Consider the following 18461-nt stretch of genomic DNA (forward strand, 5'->3'; position numbering starts at 1 on the left):
CTGATTTACATTTTATAACCAGTGTTCTTGCCACTAGATGCTTTCATCTTTATGTATGCAAAATGGAAATTAGTGATCTATTACTTAATGATAATATTGTGGACATTGAAAACAAGTATAAAGCATTTTGTAGAAGTTCTGTAGAAATTAAAGTGAACATACTCTTTTTTTAATTTTTCGAGATGGAGTTTTGCTCTTGTTGCTTAGGTTGGAGTGCAATGTTACAATCTTTGCTCACCACAACCTCCGCCTCCCGGGTTCAAACGATTCTCCTGCCTCAGCCTCCCAAGTAGCTGGGTTTACAGACATGTGCCACCGTGTCCGGCTAATTTTGTATTTTTAGTAGAGATGGGATTTCTCCGTGTTGGTCAGGCTGGTCTCGAACTCCTGACCTCAGGTGATTCTCCCACCTTGGCCTCCCAGAGTGCTGGGATTACGGGTGTGAGCCACCTTGCCCAGCCTAAAGTGAACACATTCTTTTTATTATTTCTAGATGTAATTAAAATAGATATGGCCGGGCGCGGTGGCTCAAGCCTGTAATCCCAGCACTTTGGGAGGCCGAGACAGGCGGATCACGAGGTCAGGAGATCGAGACCATCCTGGCTAACACGGTGAAACCCTGTCTCTACTAAAAAATACAAAAAAAACTAGCCGGGCGAGGTGGTGGGCGCCTGTAGTCCCAGTTACTCGGGAGGCTGAGGCAGGAGAATGGCGTGAACCCGGGAGGTGGAGCTTGCAGTGAGCCGAGATCCGGCCACTGCACTCCAGCCTAGGTGACAGAGCGAGACTCCGTCTCAAAAAAAAAAAAAAAAAAAAAAAAATAGATATTAGTTGGCTTCCTACAATGTTTAATATTCTTTGGCCTTTGAATTTTTTTTTGAGACAGAATCTTACTCTGTTTGTTGCCCAGGCTGGAGTGCAGTGGTGTAATCTTGGCTCACTGCAACCTCCGCCTCCTGGGTTCAAGCGATTCTCCTGCCTCATCCTCCTGAGTAGCTGGGGTTACAGGCATGCACCACCACGCCTGGTTAATTTTTGTATTTTTAGTAGAGACAGGGTTTCACCATGTTGGCCAGGCTGGTCTCGAGCCCTTGACCTCAGGTAATCTGCCCGCCTTGGCCTCCCTAAGTTCTGGGATTACAAGGCGTGAGCCACTGTGCCAGGCCTGATCATTTTTGATTGTTGATTAAGCTGTGTATTTCTCTGAGGGCCTGGCCAGGGACACATAGTCATTGAGTTAGGCACCTGGTTGGACTCAGCCTGGTCTGAGTCAACCAGAGGCACTAATCTACTGAATAGCTATTTAGGTAAGACTTTTTTTTAAACTTTCTTTGCTTTTCTCTGGAACAGAAGCTAAGATATTTTATTTATTTATTTATTTATTAATTATTGAGACGGAGTCTTGGTCTGTCGCCCAGGCTGGAGTGCAGTGGCGCAATCTGGGCTCACTGCAACCTCCGCCTCTTGGGTTCAAGTGATTCTCCTGCCTCAGCTTCCCTATTAGCTGGGACCACAGGCATGTGCCACCACACCCAGCTAATTTTTTTGTATTTTTAGTAGAGACAGGGTTTCACCCGTGTTAGCCAGAATGGTCTCGATCTCCTGACCTTGTGATCTGTCCACCTTGGCCTCCCAAAGTGCTGGGATTACAGGTGTGAGCCACCATGCCCAGCCTTCTTTTATTTTATCTTATATTTTTGATAAGGATATTTGATTTATTTCCATTTGTGACATTCATTCAGAATGATATTTTCTGAGCACCATACACTGTGCGAACTGTGTGATCTTGGTTAAGTCATTTAATCTCACTGGGCTTCAATTGATTGAATCCTCTACCTTCATTCCTTAACTGCAAAATGGACTAGAGTAGGACTATGTTCTGAGGAACTGCCTTGGGAGTTGGGGTCTAGGGGGACGGGAGGAGGCTAGATGGAGGCAGTGTACCCTGGTGAAGTTGGGGCAGCTCCCGCTGGAACTACTCTTACCCTCCACCACTCCAGCGCAGCTGCACTTGTATTTATCCTATCTGTCTCCAGAGCCTCCTCAACCCAGTTGTCTTTCCTCCTCAACTGTGGCCTTTTGTCCCTCTTTTAATTTATCCTCTGATCCTTGTATGTCCTAGATTCAGAGGATGATTTCTAAATTCCTATAGCCATAGATGGAGCATATGGGTGGTATATTGCACCGGAACAAAAAGGGAAGCATGTGAAGGGAAAAAGGAAAAAAAAATAGAAGTAAAAGAAACACATGGGAGAGATGGAAAGAAGAACAACTATGAGTTGAGGAGAGGGAGATGGAGCAAAAAGGTGAAACACATATAATGAAGGAATATTGTATGTTTGTCACCTGAAGTTGCATTACTTATTTAATTTTTGTTTTTTTTTTTTAGAGACGGAGTCTCGCTCTGTCGCCCAGGCTGGAGTGCAGTGGCGCCATCTTGGCTCACTGCAAGCTCCGCCTCCCGGGTTCACGCCATTCACCTGCCTCAGCCTCCTGAGTAGCTGGGACTACAGGCGCCTGCCACCATGCCCGGCTAATTTTTGTATTTTTAGTAGAGACGGGGTTTCACCTTGTTAGCCAGGATGGTCTCGATCTCCTGACCTCGTGATCCACCCGCCTCGGCCTCCCAAAGTGCTGGGATTACAGGCGTGAGCCACCATGCCCGGCCTTTTCTTTTTTTTTAAAGTCTTGCTTTGTCACCCAGGGTGGAGTGCAGCAGCACCACCTTGGCTCGCTACAACGTCGGCCTCCCGGGTTCAAGCAGTTCTGCTTCAGCCTCCCAGGAAGTTGGGATTATAGGCTTGTGCCACCACGCCCGGCTAATTTTTGTAATTTTAGTAGAGATAGGGTTTCGCGGTGGTGTTACCCAGGCTGGTCTCAAACTCTTGGCTTCAAGTGATCCCCCCACCTTGGCTTCCCAAAGTGGTGGGAATACAGGCGTGAGCCATTGCACCTGGCTGTATATGGATTTTATTAGTGTGCCTAGAATTTTACTTTCATGTATATATTTCTTCTGTGACTGCCTCAATTGCTTTGTTCTCCTAATTTTTAAAAATCTATTGATTTGATCACAAAAGTTCTTGGGTTAAAAACATCTGATTCAAAAATAGATTCCCTCTTTATTTCTTTAATCTATCTTAACGTTTAAGAAAACTGAGGAGCTAGTCTGTTTTCCCAGTAGAAATTAAATAACATTTACGTTAATTGTAGTCATGCATACTTACCTGAAATTTGTCATTTTAATTTTTTTTTAAGGAGCTGATGGTACACACATGGATGGTGATCAAATTGTTGTGGAAGTACAAGAAACTGTTTTTGTTTCAGATGTTGTGGATTCAGACATAACTGTGCATAACTTTGTTCCTGATGACCCAGATTCGGTTGTAATCCAAGATGTTATTGAGGACGTTGTTATAGAAGATGTTCAGTGCCCAGATATCATGGAAGAAGCAGATGTATCTGAAACGGTCATCATTCCTGAGCAAGTGCTGGACTCAGATGTAACTGAAGAAGTTTCTTTAGCACATTGCACAGTCCCAGATGATGTTTTAGCTTCTGACATTACTTCAGCCTCAATGTCTATGCCTGAACACGTCTTGACGGGTGATTCTATACATGTGTCTGACGTTGGACATGTTGGACATGTTGAACATGTGGTTCATGATAGTGTAGTGGAAGCAGAAATTGTCACTGATCCTCTGACTACCGACGTAGTTTCAGAAGAAGTATTGGTAGCAGACTGTGCCTCTGAAGCAGTCATAGATGCCAATGGGATCCCTGTGGACCAGCAGGATGATGACAAAGGCAACTGTGAGGACTACCTTATGATTTCCTGTAAGTCTTGGGGTACAGTAATTGTCAAAGGTGTTTTTGAAGGCTGCCTCTCCTAATTTACATCAGGGGAGAAATTTTCCTGACTTAAATGTCTGTAGAGTTAAAGTAAATCTCATAGACTTACCTGCATTGTTGTTTCCATTTGCAGCCTACAAGATAACTGAAAATTAAGAAAAGTGAGGCCGGGCGTGGTGGCTCACGCCTGTAATCCCAGCACTTTGGGAGGCCAAGGCAGGTGGATCACCTGAGGTCAGGAGTTCGAGACCAGCCTGACCAACGAACATGGTGAAGCCCCGTCTCTACTAAAAATACAAAAATTAACCAGGTGTGGTGGCGGGCGCCTGTAATCCCAGCTACTCGGGAGGCTGAGGCAGGAGAATCGCTTGAACTGGGGAGCTGGAGGTTGTAGTTAGCCAAGATTGTGCCACTGCACTCCAGCCTGGGTGACAGAGCAAGACTCCTTCTCAAAAAAAAAAAAAAAAAAAACTGAAAGGAATAGAACTGAACTTTGGAATCATGAAGGATGTGATTAGGCTGTTACCAGCCTTTATTAGAATTATGAACGCTCTTGAAACCTAAAAGGAGTTGGGAAAAAAAAAGTGTAACCAAGCTACTTACAATCTTTTTTTTTTTTTGGAGGGAGAGTCTTGTTTGCTCTGTCGCCCAGGCTGGAGTGCAGTGGCACGAGCTCAGCTCACTGTAACCTCTTCCTTTTGAGTTCAAGTGATTCTCGTGCCTCAGCCTCTCGAGTAGCTGGGATTGTAGGCACGCACCACCACGCCTGGCTAATTTTTTGTATTTTTAGTAGAGATGGGGTTTTGCCGTGTTGTCCAGTCTGATCTCGAACTCTTGAGCTCAGGCAATCCACCTGCCTTGGCCTTCCAAAGTGGGAGGATTACAGGTGTGAGATACCATGCTGCTACTTATTTTCTTGAATATGGATACACAGTACTGTTTATGTAATACTTATGTACTAATATAATATGTAAAACACTACATAACAGATAACATGAAAAAGAGTTCTGGTATAGTATGAAACATGATTCCAAAACATGGTATCAAGTATGATGGATTCATACTAGGTTATTGGAGAGAAGTATTTTGAAACACACCTTTACATGTTTATCTTAGCATCTGGAAGGACAGCCGTTATCTTCTTAAAACATACTTCTTGGTACTGATTTCGGAGATACAATTCTAGATTGGCTAGGCCACAGTTCTGACCCAGTATGGAAATTCTTATGCCTTAAGGAACTAAACTTAAAATATAAAGGATTCATAGGCTATTTATAAATTTACAAGAATGTTTGCTTTGCTCGAATACCTGTTTTAATACAGGAATTTAATATTAGTATATTGGAGTCCACCAGCATTTTAGGAAACTTCTTTGAGATTTTGAAACTCCTTTGAAAACTTCTTGAGATTTTGAAAATCAAAGAATTATTTGTGGAAAGGGGGACAAAATGCCTTTATTCAACACGTTTATTGGACTCTTAATGTGTGAGACATTGTTGTAGGTCGTATAGATACAGATATGTGCTAAAGAAATACATACATAAAACTATTATCCCTGGAGAGCTTTTGATCATCTGTGGGAGAGAAAGTTTGTAGTGTGATGCAGAGGTGTGGCTAAACTGCTGTGGAGATGGGATGGAGTAGCTGACCTTTAAAATCAAGGATGAATTCTAGTTTTACAGGATGAAGGGCATGGGTGGCAGAAAGACATTCCAGGCATATAGTGTAGTATGTTAAAAAAGAAAAAAAGGTTCTGCGTTTTGCTGATAATGATGGGAACTTTAGGATACACTTATATATCTTTGTGTATGTTCTGTTTTATTCCTTAGAATAAATTTGTAGAAATAGAATTGATAGATCAAAGGGTATACACATTTACAAGTTTGGTTATGCTTGAAGTTTGGTTAAATTCCGTTGGTATTTTGCCTTAATATTCCCTTCACCAAATTTATGAGAATGTTCATTTCCTTACACTCGAACCAACACAGTATTATTTTTCTTTTTAGTTTTTGCCAGTCTGATAGGGAAAAATACAGTATCCTGTTTCAGTTTTGAATTTATTTTAGGATGATAATCCTTGTATGTGGAATTAGACTAAGTGAGGGAGAGATTCGTGGCAGTGAGCTGCTGAAATGGTTCATATATAAGACGATATGAAGTACATTAAAAATAGTGAAGGGGACAGAGATTAACTGCATTCAAAAGAGATTAGGAAGAAAAATGGATGAGATCTGATGATAGATAAAAAAGGCTAGAGGTTTGAGGAAGAAAGATAATTCAAGGATGACCCTAAGTGTTCCACCTTGGGAGATTGGATGCCTGGTCATACCATTACCTGAAAGGAGGAGTAGGTTTGGTGGGGGAAGGTGGGGGCAGGGGAAATATTTGGGATCTGTTATAGTTTGAGTTGCTTGCTGGTGGATGTTTTCTCTAGCCAGTTGAAAATATGACTTTGGTGCTTTTGCGAGAGTTTGTTGCTAGAGGAAGAAATTTAGGACAACAGAATATAGGCAGTATCGTATATGGAAATTGATGGTAGTCCCCAGAGCATGCTTGTCGAGTAAGAGTGTCAAGTATAGCTCCTTTAGGTATTTAAGAAGTAGGCAGAGAAGAATCCTTGAAAAACCAGGAGGTTTTGGGAAGAGAAGGAGGAGAAAAAGTGTTTCCAACACTGTTAAGGATAGAGTTTCTATAAGTATTAGCCACTGAGGAGAAAGCAGGCTTTTTGGTTTGGCATTTAGGAGGTCATTGGTATCTAAATTAGAGTAGGTTCAGTAAGGTATGGGCTAGTGGAGAGGAGATGAAAGAGAGGAGCTGTGATGGATTAAGAAGTTAGTGGAAGTGGAGTTACGTGAAGCGGTTTGGAAAAATTGCCATTTTGGTCAGCAAAGGGACTGAAGAGGTGGGAGTATAGCTTTTGATGGTTGCCTGGATGGCGAAAGCAAGTTGAACATGTTTATAGACTTAAGGGAAAAAAAAAAAATCACTGAACAGAGAGAGCCTGAAGATAAAGGAAGGGCTAGTGGAGCAGGTTCCAGAGAAGGGGAAAGGGACTGGGGTCCAGGGCTGCAGGAGATGGCTGTTAGGTGAGTCCTGGAGAGAGAAAGTGAGTCCCCTTCTCTGAGACAGGAAGGCAGTTAAGGATGAGGCCCCTTTCCAGGGACAGAAGGTAAAAGGAGTGCTTGAATGTTGGGAGCTATTTTGTCTGTGTAGCAGGTTCATCTGCACATATGAAAGGACTGCAGAGGTTGGGTGGAAAGCTGAAGGATAATGGCAAAGGGCTGAAGAGCTTTAGTCTTTTGGGGATGGGCCAGTGTAGGAAGCCAAGAATTCATGAGATAGATTACTGAACTGCATTGAGGGGCCAGCTAAGGTTAGGGGTCTATTTTATTTTTTAAATGGAGTTTCGCTGTGTTGCCCAGGTTGGCGTGCAATGGGGCCATCTTGGCTTACTGCAACCTCCACCTCCCGGGTTCAAGCGATTCTCGTGCCTTGGCCTCCCGAGTAGCTGGGATAACAGGCACTTGCCACCAAGCCCAGCTAATTTTTGTATTTTTTAGTAGAGACGGGTTTTCACCATGTTGCCCAGGCTGGTCTTGAATTCCTGACCACAGGTGATCCACCCGCCTTGGCCTCCCAAAGTGCTGGGATTATGGGCGTGAGCTACCACGCCCAGCCAAAAATGCTATTTTAAAATGCAGATTGAGCATCCTTTATCCAAAAATCCAATATCTGAAATGCTCCAGAATCCAGAACTTTCTAAGTACAGACATGACACCTCAAGTGGAAAATTCCACACCTGACACTTGCTTTCTGAGGGTTCAATGCGTATAAACTTTATTTCAAGCACAAAATTGTTAAAAAATATTGTATAAAATTACCTTCAGGCTATGTGTATAAGGTGTATATGAAACACAGATTAATTTTTTTTTTTTTTGAGACAGTCTTGTTCTGTCTCCCAGGCTGGAGTGCAGTGGCTCCACCTCGGCTCACTGCAACCTCCACCCCCTGGGTTCAAGCGATTCTCCTGCCTCAGCCTCCCGAGTAGCTGCGATTATAGGCACGTGCCACCACGCCTAGCTAATTTTTTTGTATTTTTAGTAGAGACGGAGTTTCGCCATGTTGGCCAGGCTGGTCTCAAACTCCTGACCTCAAGTGATCCATCTGCCTCGGCCTCCCAAAGTGCTGGGATTACAGGCGTGAGCCACTGCGTCCGGCCGAAACACAGATAAATTTCATGTTTAGACTTGGGTCTCATCCCTAAGATAATCTCGTTACGTATATGCAAATATTGCAAAATCCACAGAAGTCTGAAACAGTTCTGGTCCAAGTATTTTGGTTAAGGGTTACTCAACCCTTACAACTGCCAGATTTTCTGTTACAAGACTGGGCAAACCAGGACCAAGGCTAGAGAAAGCAGAGAGTTGAGTTCATCCCAGTTTGTGAGGGGAAGAGGGCCTGGTGAAACACTGAAGAGGAGAAAGCACTCTCGCTTCTCCTTGACTTCTCTCTGCACTTTCTGCCCTTTCTGTCTTCCTCAGCTTTTTTGCTAAGGAGTAAAATGCATGGTATTGTTTTGCCCTTTAACTGCACACTATCTCTTGCCTTTACTTTCTCCTCTTTTAGGAAGTTCAGCCCTCCAAGGAAGTCATTGAAAAAAACCCAGAGTTGCTTTAGTAACAATTGACTCAGCATATCAGGTTCTTGTATTACAGATTCTGTATACAAGAGGAGATGTATAGATTCTATATACAGAATCTGTAATACAAGACATATAAATTTTACAAACTTGTAAAATTTTCATTAAAAATCTTATTTGTAGTCATCTTTAGGCCCTGGGTTTCTTCTAATTTATATAGATTTTAATGTTCCTGAAAAAGTAAATATGGATGAACATAAATGGCTGTTGTTAGTGTATTTTAATATGTTTTATGTATGAGTATATATTTTAGTAATATAATTTTTCCTTTTAAAATAAAACATATCCAAACTCAAGTAATGCAGAGATACATTTAAACAAATACATACACACGTGAGCATTTGCATGCACACATGTGATATTCCTGTATTTCACTATAATGAAATGGTTGTTTTTAAGTTGGGTTTAGAGATGGTGGCCCTTAGTAGTATCTTTTGTCTTCTCTATTATTATTTATTTTGAAATGAAGTCTCGCTCCCTTACCCAGGCTGGAGTGCAGTGGTGCCATCGCGGCTCACTACCACCTCTGCCTCCTGGGCTCAAGCAATCTTTCCACCTCAGCCTCCTGAGTAGCTAGGATGACAGGCAGGCGCCACCACACCCGCCTAATTTTTGTATTTTTTGTAGAGAGGGGGTTTTTTTGCCACATTGTTCAGGCTGGTCTTGAACCTAGTCTTGAACCAGCCTGGGCTCAAGCAGTTCGCCCACTTCAGCCTCCCTAAATTCTGCAATTCAGGTATGAGCCACCTTGCCCGGCCTATACAGGCACTTTTGCGCTCTTACTTCCCTCTACTTCATCATCCCCTTTCCTTTCAAAGTAATGATCATATTTTAAAATTTAGTTTACTACTGGCTTTGGGATCAAACCAATTGAACACTTTAGAATTAATTAATACTTCTCTTGGCTGCGCCTCCCAGCAAAGATACTTAACGATGAATTTTATTTTAATTAATTATTTATTTTTGAGACAGAATCTTGCTCTGTTGCCCAGGCTGGAGTGCAGTGGCACGATCTTGGTTCACTGCAGCCTCCACCTCCTGGGTTCAAGCAATTCTCCTGCCTCAGCCTCCTGAGTAGCTGTGATTACAGGTATGTGCCACCATGCCTGGCTAATTTTTGTATTTTTAGTAGGGACAGGGTTTCGTCATGTTGGCCAGGCTGGTCTCAAACTCTGGCCTCAAGCAATCTGCCTGCCTCGGCCTCCCAAAGTGCTGGGATTACAGGCGTGAGCCACCGCATCTGGCCTTAATGATGCATTTTAACTTAAAACCTATATTGAGGTCGGGCACAATGGCTTATGCCTGTAATCGCAACACTTTGGGAAGCCTAGATGGGAGGGTCGCTTGAGCCCAGGAGTTCAGAGGTTACAGTGACCCTTGATTGCGCCACTGTATTCCAGCCCGGGTGACAGAGACCCTGTTTCTTAAAAAAAAAAAACCCTCCCAAAGCCCCCCTAAAACACCTATATTGATTTCAGAAGTTAAGGATTAACAAAGGTTTTGTCATAAGTATATAGAGGAACTATGGGCTACTTTAATCCATGATAGAGAATGTGGAGATACCATTATCGGTAGTCAACTTTTATGCTTTTTCATATTGTGATGAGAGATGGTAGTATCTCTGAATTCTTATATTTATTAAACACTCTTTATCTTTAGGTCAGAAATGTGGCCAGATGTCCAAGTACTCTCTTTTCTTTAAAAGTTTCAGTAAGTTACTGGATTTGAGTGTCTAATAAACAGCTTTTATAATGTCTTTAGTATCCATCTTGGCAGGTTTCTTCCCTCTGCAGGTCTCATTTAAAATGATGATGGGCCAGGTAAGGTGGCTCACACCTGTAATCCCAGCATTTTGGGAGGCTGAGGTGGGAGGATCTCTTGAGGGTAAGGAGTTCGAGACCAGCCTGGGCAACATGGTGAGACCCCCATCTCTACCCCCGCCCCTCCCCCCGAAAAAAAGATTAGCTGGTATGGTGGCGTGTGCCTATAGTCCCAGCTGCTCAGGAGGCAGAGGCAGGAGGATCCCTTGAGCACAGGAGTTCGAGGTTGCAGTGAGCTATAATCATACCATTGCACTTCAGCCTGGGTGACAGCGAGACCCCATCTTTAAAAAACCAAAAACCAAAAAACCACACAAAACAACAATAAATGATGATGAAGCAGTCCTCATTCTTTATAATATGGTTGTGTATATAGACACAGATGTTCATTGTCACAGTATATAACTACCTTTGAGGTCAGGATGACTGACTGCTTTAGTCTTTGCAATCTAGATTTTATGATTGGCTTCTAAGTTACTTACATGTTTCTTGAGGACAGGAACTATTTACTGCATCTTTGCTGCTTATCACACTATGTGTGTATTAGGTATGAAATAAATATTTGTTGAATAAATGAATATATGAATGTTATAGCTGAAAGTCTGTACATCATGCCTTATCCAAGGCATTAACAATAACATTTCTTCCTTACCCGTAGCTATTGTCTCTTGATAACAATAAAAATAGGTAATAGTAAATCTTCAATAAATAATATCTATGTGCCGGAATTGAAAATATAGTTAGTTTTTGAGATGAGATCTCACCGTGTTGCCCAGGCATACATACATGCCTGGCATACATACATACATATATGCCTGTAGATGTACAGTGGCTATCTGCAGGCCTGATCATAGTGCACTGCACCCTCGAATAATAGCTTCTCCAAGGTCACACCCAGCAGCATTAGGGTGAGCTTTGAAACCAGTTATGTTTTATTCCAAAGTGTCCACTCTTAATTCTCTTATTGCCCCCGCTTCCTCTCTCTCTCTGTGTATGTATGTTTGTATGTATGTGTGTATAACTTAATACTACACAGCAGTAGAGTTCATGATAAATAGTGCTTATTGGTAGAAGGGGAGGCAAATAGAATTCCAAAGATAACTACAATTTACAATATTAATGAATACCAAATTTCAACAATGTTAAAAAATAATTTGTTGGGAGGGGTTAAGCATTTTCTTATTTAACTCATTCTAGCAGAAGCCCAGACAGCTTCCAAACCCCATCCTGTTGTTTTTCTAACTGAAAAGTGTTAATTTTTTTCAAATTTGTGTTTACATGAGAAAAAGGAGTCATATATAAGCTATTATTTTTACTCTTGCCAGTGTTGATTTTTCTTTTGCCTTCATTCATTCAGAAAACATTTATTGATTAGTGATAATGAGCTGCAAACCTCACTAGGGGTTGGAGATAAATAGCAAAGTCTCTGGCTTTTTAAGAATTCACAGACTCGGAGGGAAGAGAAACAGAAACAGGCAATTACAGTTGAGTGTAGGAAGGTATATAAATAGATATACAAAGTACTTTAGAAGCACTAAGAAAATGGGGCCGGGCGTGGTGACTCACACCTGTAATCCCAGTACTTCGGGAGGCTGAGGCAGGCAGATCACGAGGTCAGGAGTTCGAGACCAGCCTGACCAACATGGTGAAACCCTGTCTCTACTAAAAATACAAAAATTAGCCGGGCATGGTGGCACGCACCTGTAATCCCAGCTACTCAGGAGGCTGAGGCAGGAGAATCGCGTGAATCCGGGAGGCAGATGTTGCAGTGAACTGAGATCACGTGCCACTGCACTCCGGTGACAAAGTGAGACTGTCTCAAAATAAATAAATAAAGGAACATTTTAAATAAAGGAACATTTTTGGTACGCTTGAGGGAGATGAATGCTATAAAAGCATTATAAACTGAAGTTCTATGGAAGCTCACTTGAAGATATTGACCAAGTTTATTTCATCTCCTATTCATTTTCCTCCCTCCTGTATTTGAAGCAAATTCCACATAACGTTTTTTTCATAAGTATTTCAGTATTTACTTCTCAAAGACAAGGATTAAAAAAAACCCGTTTTCAAAGCTTTAAAAAATAATTTGACATGAACTCAATCTGAAGGGCGTATAAAATAAAATGTTCATTAGGTGGCTGAGGAGGGAAGAAAGGCAGAGAGATGTGAGAGATCATTGAGGGTTCACAGACCTATTCTTTGGGTGCTAATAATGTCTGGTGAGGTGTGTGGGGGAAGTGGTGAGAAAGAAGATTGGCAAATAGGGCCCAAAACACAAAGGCTCTTGAACATAGACGCCTGCTTTACTTTTTGGACGTGGGAAGCTGTTAAAGGGTTTTAGACAGATTAATAATAACATGTTTAGATTTATAGTTTAGATAATGGCATGTTCAGGGCAGGCGCAAGTTAAGAGTGAATTCAGAAACAAAAAGTACATTTCGGAAGGTTATTGTGGTAGTTCAGGTAAGAAAAAGTTGATAATAGTTTGAAATAAGTTTGTGTTTTGTTTTTTTGAGATGGAGTCTCGCTCTGTCGCCCAGGCTGGAGTGCAGCAGTGCGATCTCGGCTCACTGCAACCTCCACCTCCTGGGTTCAAGCGATTCTCCTGCTTCAGCCTCCCGAGTAGCTGGGACTACAGGCATGTGCCACCATGCCCGACTAATTTTTTTATTTTTATTAGAGGTGGGGTTTCACTGTGTTAACCAGGATGGTCTCGATCTCCTGATCTCGTGATCCACCTGCTTTGGCCTCCCAAATTGCTGGGATTACAGGCGTGAGCCACCGCGCCTGGCCTGAAATAAGGTTTTATTAGTAGAATTCAGCAGAAACTGATTCATGACATACTTAGGAAGTAGAATTTGGATTAAATTTAGGGTTGAGGAAGAGGGGAGGGTTTGCAGCTCACTTCTTGGTTTCTGGCTTATGCAGCTGGGCACCTGGCAAAACTGTTACTAGAAGAGGAGCAGATGGACATGCTAAAGATTTATTTACAGGGTTGCTGCATACAACTACAATGTAAAGGGACTCCTGCAAATATGTAATGAGGTGGCCCTGGTTTGCCTGGTCATCTAGTTTAGGTATTTTGACCAGTCATTCTAATATTAGCTCCTAATTAAGCATGACTTTGGTCATAGTAGACATCCAATAAAACGTGGTTCAGGGAGCGAATAAATACATAAAGTCCAAACCCGTGTGTTTAATGTATAAACCCTGTGGGTCAACACAATCTGATAGTTTATTGATTGATTCTAGGGACTGTTAGCACAGAAGAGAGAGTGAAATATTTACTCTTTCATTCCATGGGCTAATTATTGGCTAGGTATGTATTTTACCATTATTTTTATGTATGTACCCTGCCAGTTTTTTTAAACCAGGGAGCAAATAAATACATAAAGTCCAAACCCCTATCTTTAACGTATAAACTCTGAGGGTCAACACAATCAAATAGTTTATTGATTGATTCTAGGGACTATTAGCACAGAAGAGATAGTAAAATATTTACTCCTTTGTTCCATGGGTTAATTATTGGCTAGGTATATGTATTTTATTATTTTTATGTATGTACCCTACCACTTTTTAAAAAACCATTTGATAAAACAGGAGAAAGTTTGGAATTTGAAAAATATGTCTCTACATGGGAATATTTCTGAGAAGTGTTATTTACTGAACTAAGGATATTTTGGAGAAAGTGTATTGAACATTCTTAAATTTTATTTCATTTTTTAAATTAATTGTTTTAGTTGCTCAATAAAAATGGTATATATTTATGGTGTACAACATGATGTTTTGAAATATGTATGTGTTGTGGAATGGCTGAGTAGAGCTAATTAACGTACATTACCTCACATTCTTACTTTTTTGTGGTGAGAACACTTAAAATCTATTCTCAGTGATTTTCAAGTATACAGTGCATTGTTATTGACTATAATCACCTCGAGCATCTTTTTAAAGCTTTTTCGGATAAAATTCAAAAAGAGGTTATTTTAATCCATCTAAAATTGTGTCTTTACTGTAGACACTGAAATTTATTTAGAAATCAACACTACAATTAATGACTTAAGAGTTTTCAGTATAATGTTCAATCTAGGTATTGGCTAGCTTTATAACAAGAATAAAGCACTCAAATAGGCAAAGATGTTTTAGTTTCTCCCCCTGCCAAAAACAAGGTTGGGAAAAGGTCTCTATTTTGAAAGCATTACAAGCAATTGGAGCTTCAGACTGGCCTTTTGGTTAATATTTATTGTTTATCTACTGAAACCTAGACAAAAATGTCACCTTGCCCTTTGAACAGATATATGATTACTTTGTGAGGTAATGGGTCTGGGGAGGGAAAAGAAAAGGAGAGAGGGAGAGAGAGAACATACCTCTCCTTGCCTATCTTAGAGAAGCAACATCTGGTGTATGGAAACTTAGCTTGCAGCTGAGTCAGACAGCCTTGGATTTGGATACCAGCTCTGCTACTCATTAGCTGAATGAATTCGGGCAAGTTAACTAACCTTTTTGTATTAGCTTCCTTATTTGTGAAATGCCAGTAATACTGCTTGACTTCCAGGGTGGTTGTGAGAATGAGAGATCCTGTCAGTCACTGCTAGCCATTGCTGTCGTTATCCAGAGGCTTTCAGTCAGTGGCATCCATTGGGCTAGCAAGGCTCAATGTCGATTAGCTTCATTATGACGTTTCTGTTGTCCCATCAGGGAATTCTTCTTGGGTAAGGGCAGGTACAGGGTGGGATTGTAACAGTTATTCCTTTCTCTTCCCCCTGAATGTATAAAGAAATCAGTTATTGTTTTACTAGTTTTAGACCTATTCAACTATTTTTCATTACTTATGTCTCTGACACCATGCTACAGATCACTGTAACTTAGGACAGGGACCTGACTGGTACTGTTCCTTTAATTCCTGGTCTACAGAATGAGGCTAATTTCACTAAACCTTTGAACCACTCCAGGAAAGTTTCAAGAATTAAAGGAGATCAGATCGTACCCAATTCTTTCAAGTCTCTTATAGGCTATATAATAAAAATAAGGTGGAATTTTAACCCCACAAAGAGGGTTCCTGAGGAGGAAGTTAAGAGAGGAAGATCTAAGAGTGAAATTTAAATGTATTTATCTACTAAAGCATTTGCCTTCTTGACAGAATACTTCCTGCAAGTTACTCAGTCTTTTAGGTGCTCTGTTTTCACATATGTCAAGTAGAGACAAAACATCTAAGTTCTGGGGTTGTTGTCGTTGATTTCATAATAAAATACAGGGAAACTACCATAGTGCCTGGGACATAATAGTTGCTCAGATATCCTTTTAGGAGGAAATACCCATCTTTGATATCTTCATTCGATTTTTTTTTTTTTTGAAATGGAGTCTTGCTCTGTCCCCCCAGGCTGGAGTGCAGTGGTGCGATCTTGACTCACTGCAACCTCCATCTCCTGGGTTCAAGCGATTCTCCTACCTCAGCCTCCGGAGTAGCTGGGATTACAAGTGTGCGCCACCACACCCAGCTAATTTTTGTATTTTTAGTAGAGATGGGGTTTCGCCATGTTGGCCAGGCTGGTCTCAAACTCCTGATCTCAGGTGATTCTCCTGTCTTGACCTCCCAAAGTGCTGGGATTACAGGCGTGAGCCACCGAGCCCGGCCTTCGTTGAGTATTAAGTAGCCATCCACACAGGGACCCTGAGGATGTTGAATAATACCAAGTCTATCCTACAGTTTCTCTTTTGATTGGATTTTGGGGTTCGAGGTTTAAAAAACATTCTGGTAATTATGTAGTAAGACTATTAGACTTGTCATGGTAAGTTAGAATAGGCTTATTGTTTACAGAACCTAATTTTATCTTAGCAATAGTGAAGTGTATGGTAAGGAAAGGCCTGGTTTCCTTCCTTGACATCAGTCCCAAGATCACAGGTGTGAATCTTGTTAAAACTTTAGAAAAGATTTGTGTATTCATACTGCCCCTTGAGGTAACTTACTTAGGAAGTAAAATCATCTTTATTTTTCTCTCAAATTAGCCTGTTTAAAGATTTATTAGGTGTCTGGGAGGCTGGGATTTAGTGAATGAATTTATGTCTACCTTGTGAGTATTGGCCATAGGTTTATCGACTTCAAGTTTAATTAGAGTTTGAGACTGATTGTGTCCTCATGGCATAGATTTTCCCTCTTGTCTGTGCCTCCTAGATAATTTCAGTTGTTCTCAAGATGAGTACAAGGTCTTTTCAATCTTTATTGAAATGTGGCAATCAGAGTTGCAGTGTTAAGATTTTGAGGCCTGGCACAATGGCTCACACCTGTAATCCCAGCGTTTTTGGAGGCTGAGGCGGGAGGATCACATGAGCCCAGGAATTCAAACTAGACTTGACAACATCGGGAGACCCCATCTCTAGAAACAATTAAAAAAAGAAAACACCAGGTATGGTGGCGCTTGCCTAGGAGGCTGAGGTGGAAGGATTGCTTGAGCCCAAGTCAGGGCCACAGTGAGCCATGATTGTGTGCTGCATTCCAGCCTGGGTGACAGAGCGAGACCTTGTCTCAAAAAAAAAAAAAAAAACCCAAAAAAGATTTTATTTGAGCTTATTTTAATGACTGTTTAATGACTTCTCTTTTCTGGGTTTAAGAGATCATTTCTTATCTTTCAAGCATTATGCTTAGTGAAAGCAGCCAGGCGAAAAAGACCACATGTTGTATGATTCCATCTATGTGAAATGTCTAGAAGAGGCAGATCCATAGAGAAAGTAGATGAGTGGTTTCCAGGAGATTGGGGGAAGAATGAGTTGGGCCTGACTGCTAATGGGTATGGTGTTTCTTTATGGGGAATTAAAAGGGTGGTGATGGTTGCACCACAGTGAATGTACTAAAAATCACTTAATTGTACACTTTAAAATGGAGAATTTTGTTATGTAAACTGTATCTCAATAATGATAAAAGCCAAATGGGCCAAGCAACAATCTCCTAGAGCCTTTATTATTAGCTTTTCTGTTTACTAAAGGCCCCAAATTAGCCTTTCCTCTTTAAGCAATTACTTTTTTCAATAAAATATCTTCCAGTATCATGAGGGATGTTTAAAAAAGGAGAGGTGATAGTTATGGAATTGTGCCAAAAGCTTTTAATTTAGTTTTTAAAATTAGTTTTTAATTATAAAATACACATAAAATTTACCATCTTAACAATTTTTTAATTATACAGTTCAGTGGCATTAAGTGCATTCACACTGTTGAGCGACCATCAGTATCATCCATCCCCAGAACTCTTCATCTTGCAAAACAAACTCCATACCCATTAAACACCAACTCCCTGATCCCCTCCTCCCAGCCCCTGGCAGCCACCCTCCTACTTTCTCTTAGGAATTCGACTACCCTGGTTACCTCTTAAAAGTGGGATCATACAGTATTTTTACTTTTGTGGCTAACTTATTTCACCTAGCATGATTTTTCAAGATTTATTCATGTCGTAGCTTGTGTCAGAATTTCCTTCCTTTTTAAGGCTAAATAGGATTCCATTGTATGGATAGACCATACTGTGTTTATTCATGGAAAAACTATTTTAAAGCAGTAATGCTTTGCCTTACCTACCCTTTGTTCTTCCTGGCTCATCCCCCCAAAGGCAACTGTAGCAGGTCCTGGAATAACATGTTATTTGCTTATAATGTTGATGAGAAAGAAAATTGACTTTCTGCTGGGGACACTGTCCCTGTGGCGTTTGCACATTATCCTCATGTCTGTGTGGGTTTCCTCCCACATCCCAAAGCTGTGCACATTAGGTTAATTGGCATGTCTACACTGTCCCAATGTGACTGAGCATGCCCTGTGATGGTTCCTGCCTGATACCCTGAGCTGCTGGAGAGGCTTCTACACCCACGACCCTGATCTAGAATCATTGGGCAAATTATCATCTTGTTTTTACTAATCTTTCTTAAATACATGTATAGCCCACATTTATTTCCACGTTTAATGCTAGAAGTGTTTTAGACTATACTTAGAAGTTTGGTGATGTTTTTGTGACCAGAAATATGCCATAGGAACTTAACTCTTGTTTATATCAATTAGCCTACAGTAATTTTTTTTTTTTTTTTGAGGCCATGTCTCACTCTGCCACCCAGGCTGGA

At 41.1% G+C, this 18461-nt stretch overlaps 1 protein-coding gene across 8 annotated transcripts in view; it reads left to right on the forward strand.

Moving 5' to 3' along the window:
• Positions 1-18461, forward strand: part of ZFX (zinc finger protein X-linked) — a 67861-nt gene that overhangs the window by 28091 nt on the left and 21309 nt on the right. For all 8 annotated transcript variants that reach the window (XM_050777355.1, XM_050777354.1, XM_050777353.1 and 5 more), the window contains one exon: positions 3256-3834. In XM_050777355.1, the coding sequence (XP_050633312.1) occupies positions 3256-3834 (579 nt within the window). The remainder of the gene's footprint in view (positions 1-3255; positions 3835-18461) is intronic.

This window comes from Macaca thibetana, chromosome X (genome assembly GCF_024542745.1).
Source record: "Macaca thibetana thibetana isolate TM-01 chromosome X, ASM2454274v1, whole genome shotgun sequence".
In the NCBI taxonomy this organism is placed as follows: Eukaryota; Metazoa; Chordata; class Mammalia; order Primates; family Cercopithecidae; genus Macaca; species Macaca thibetana.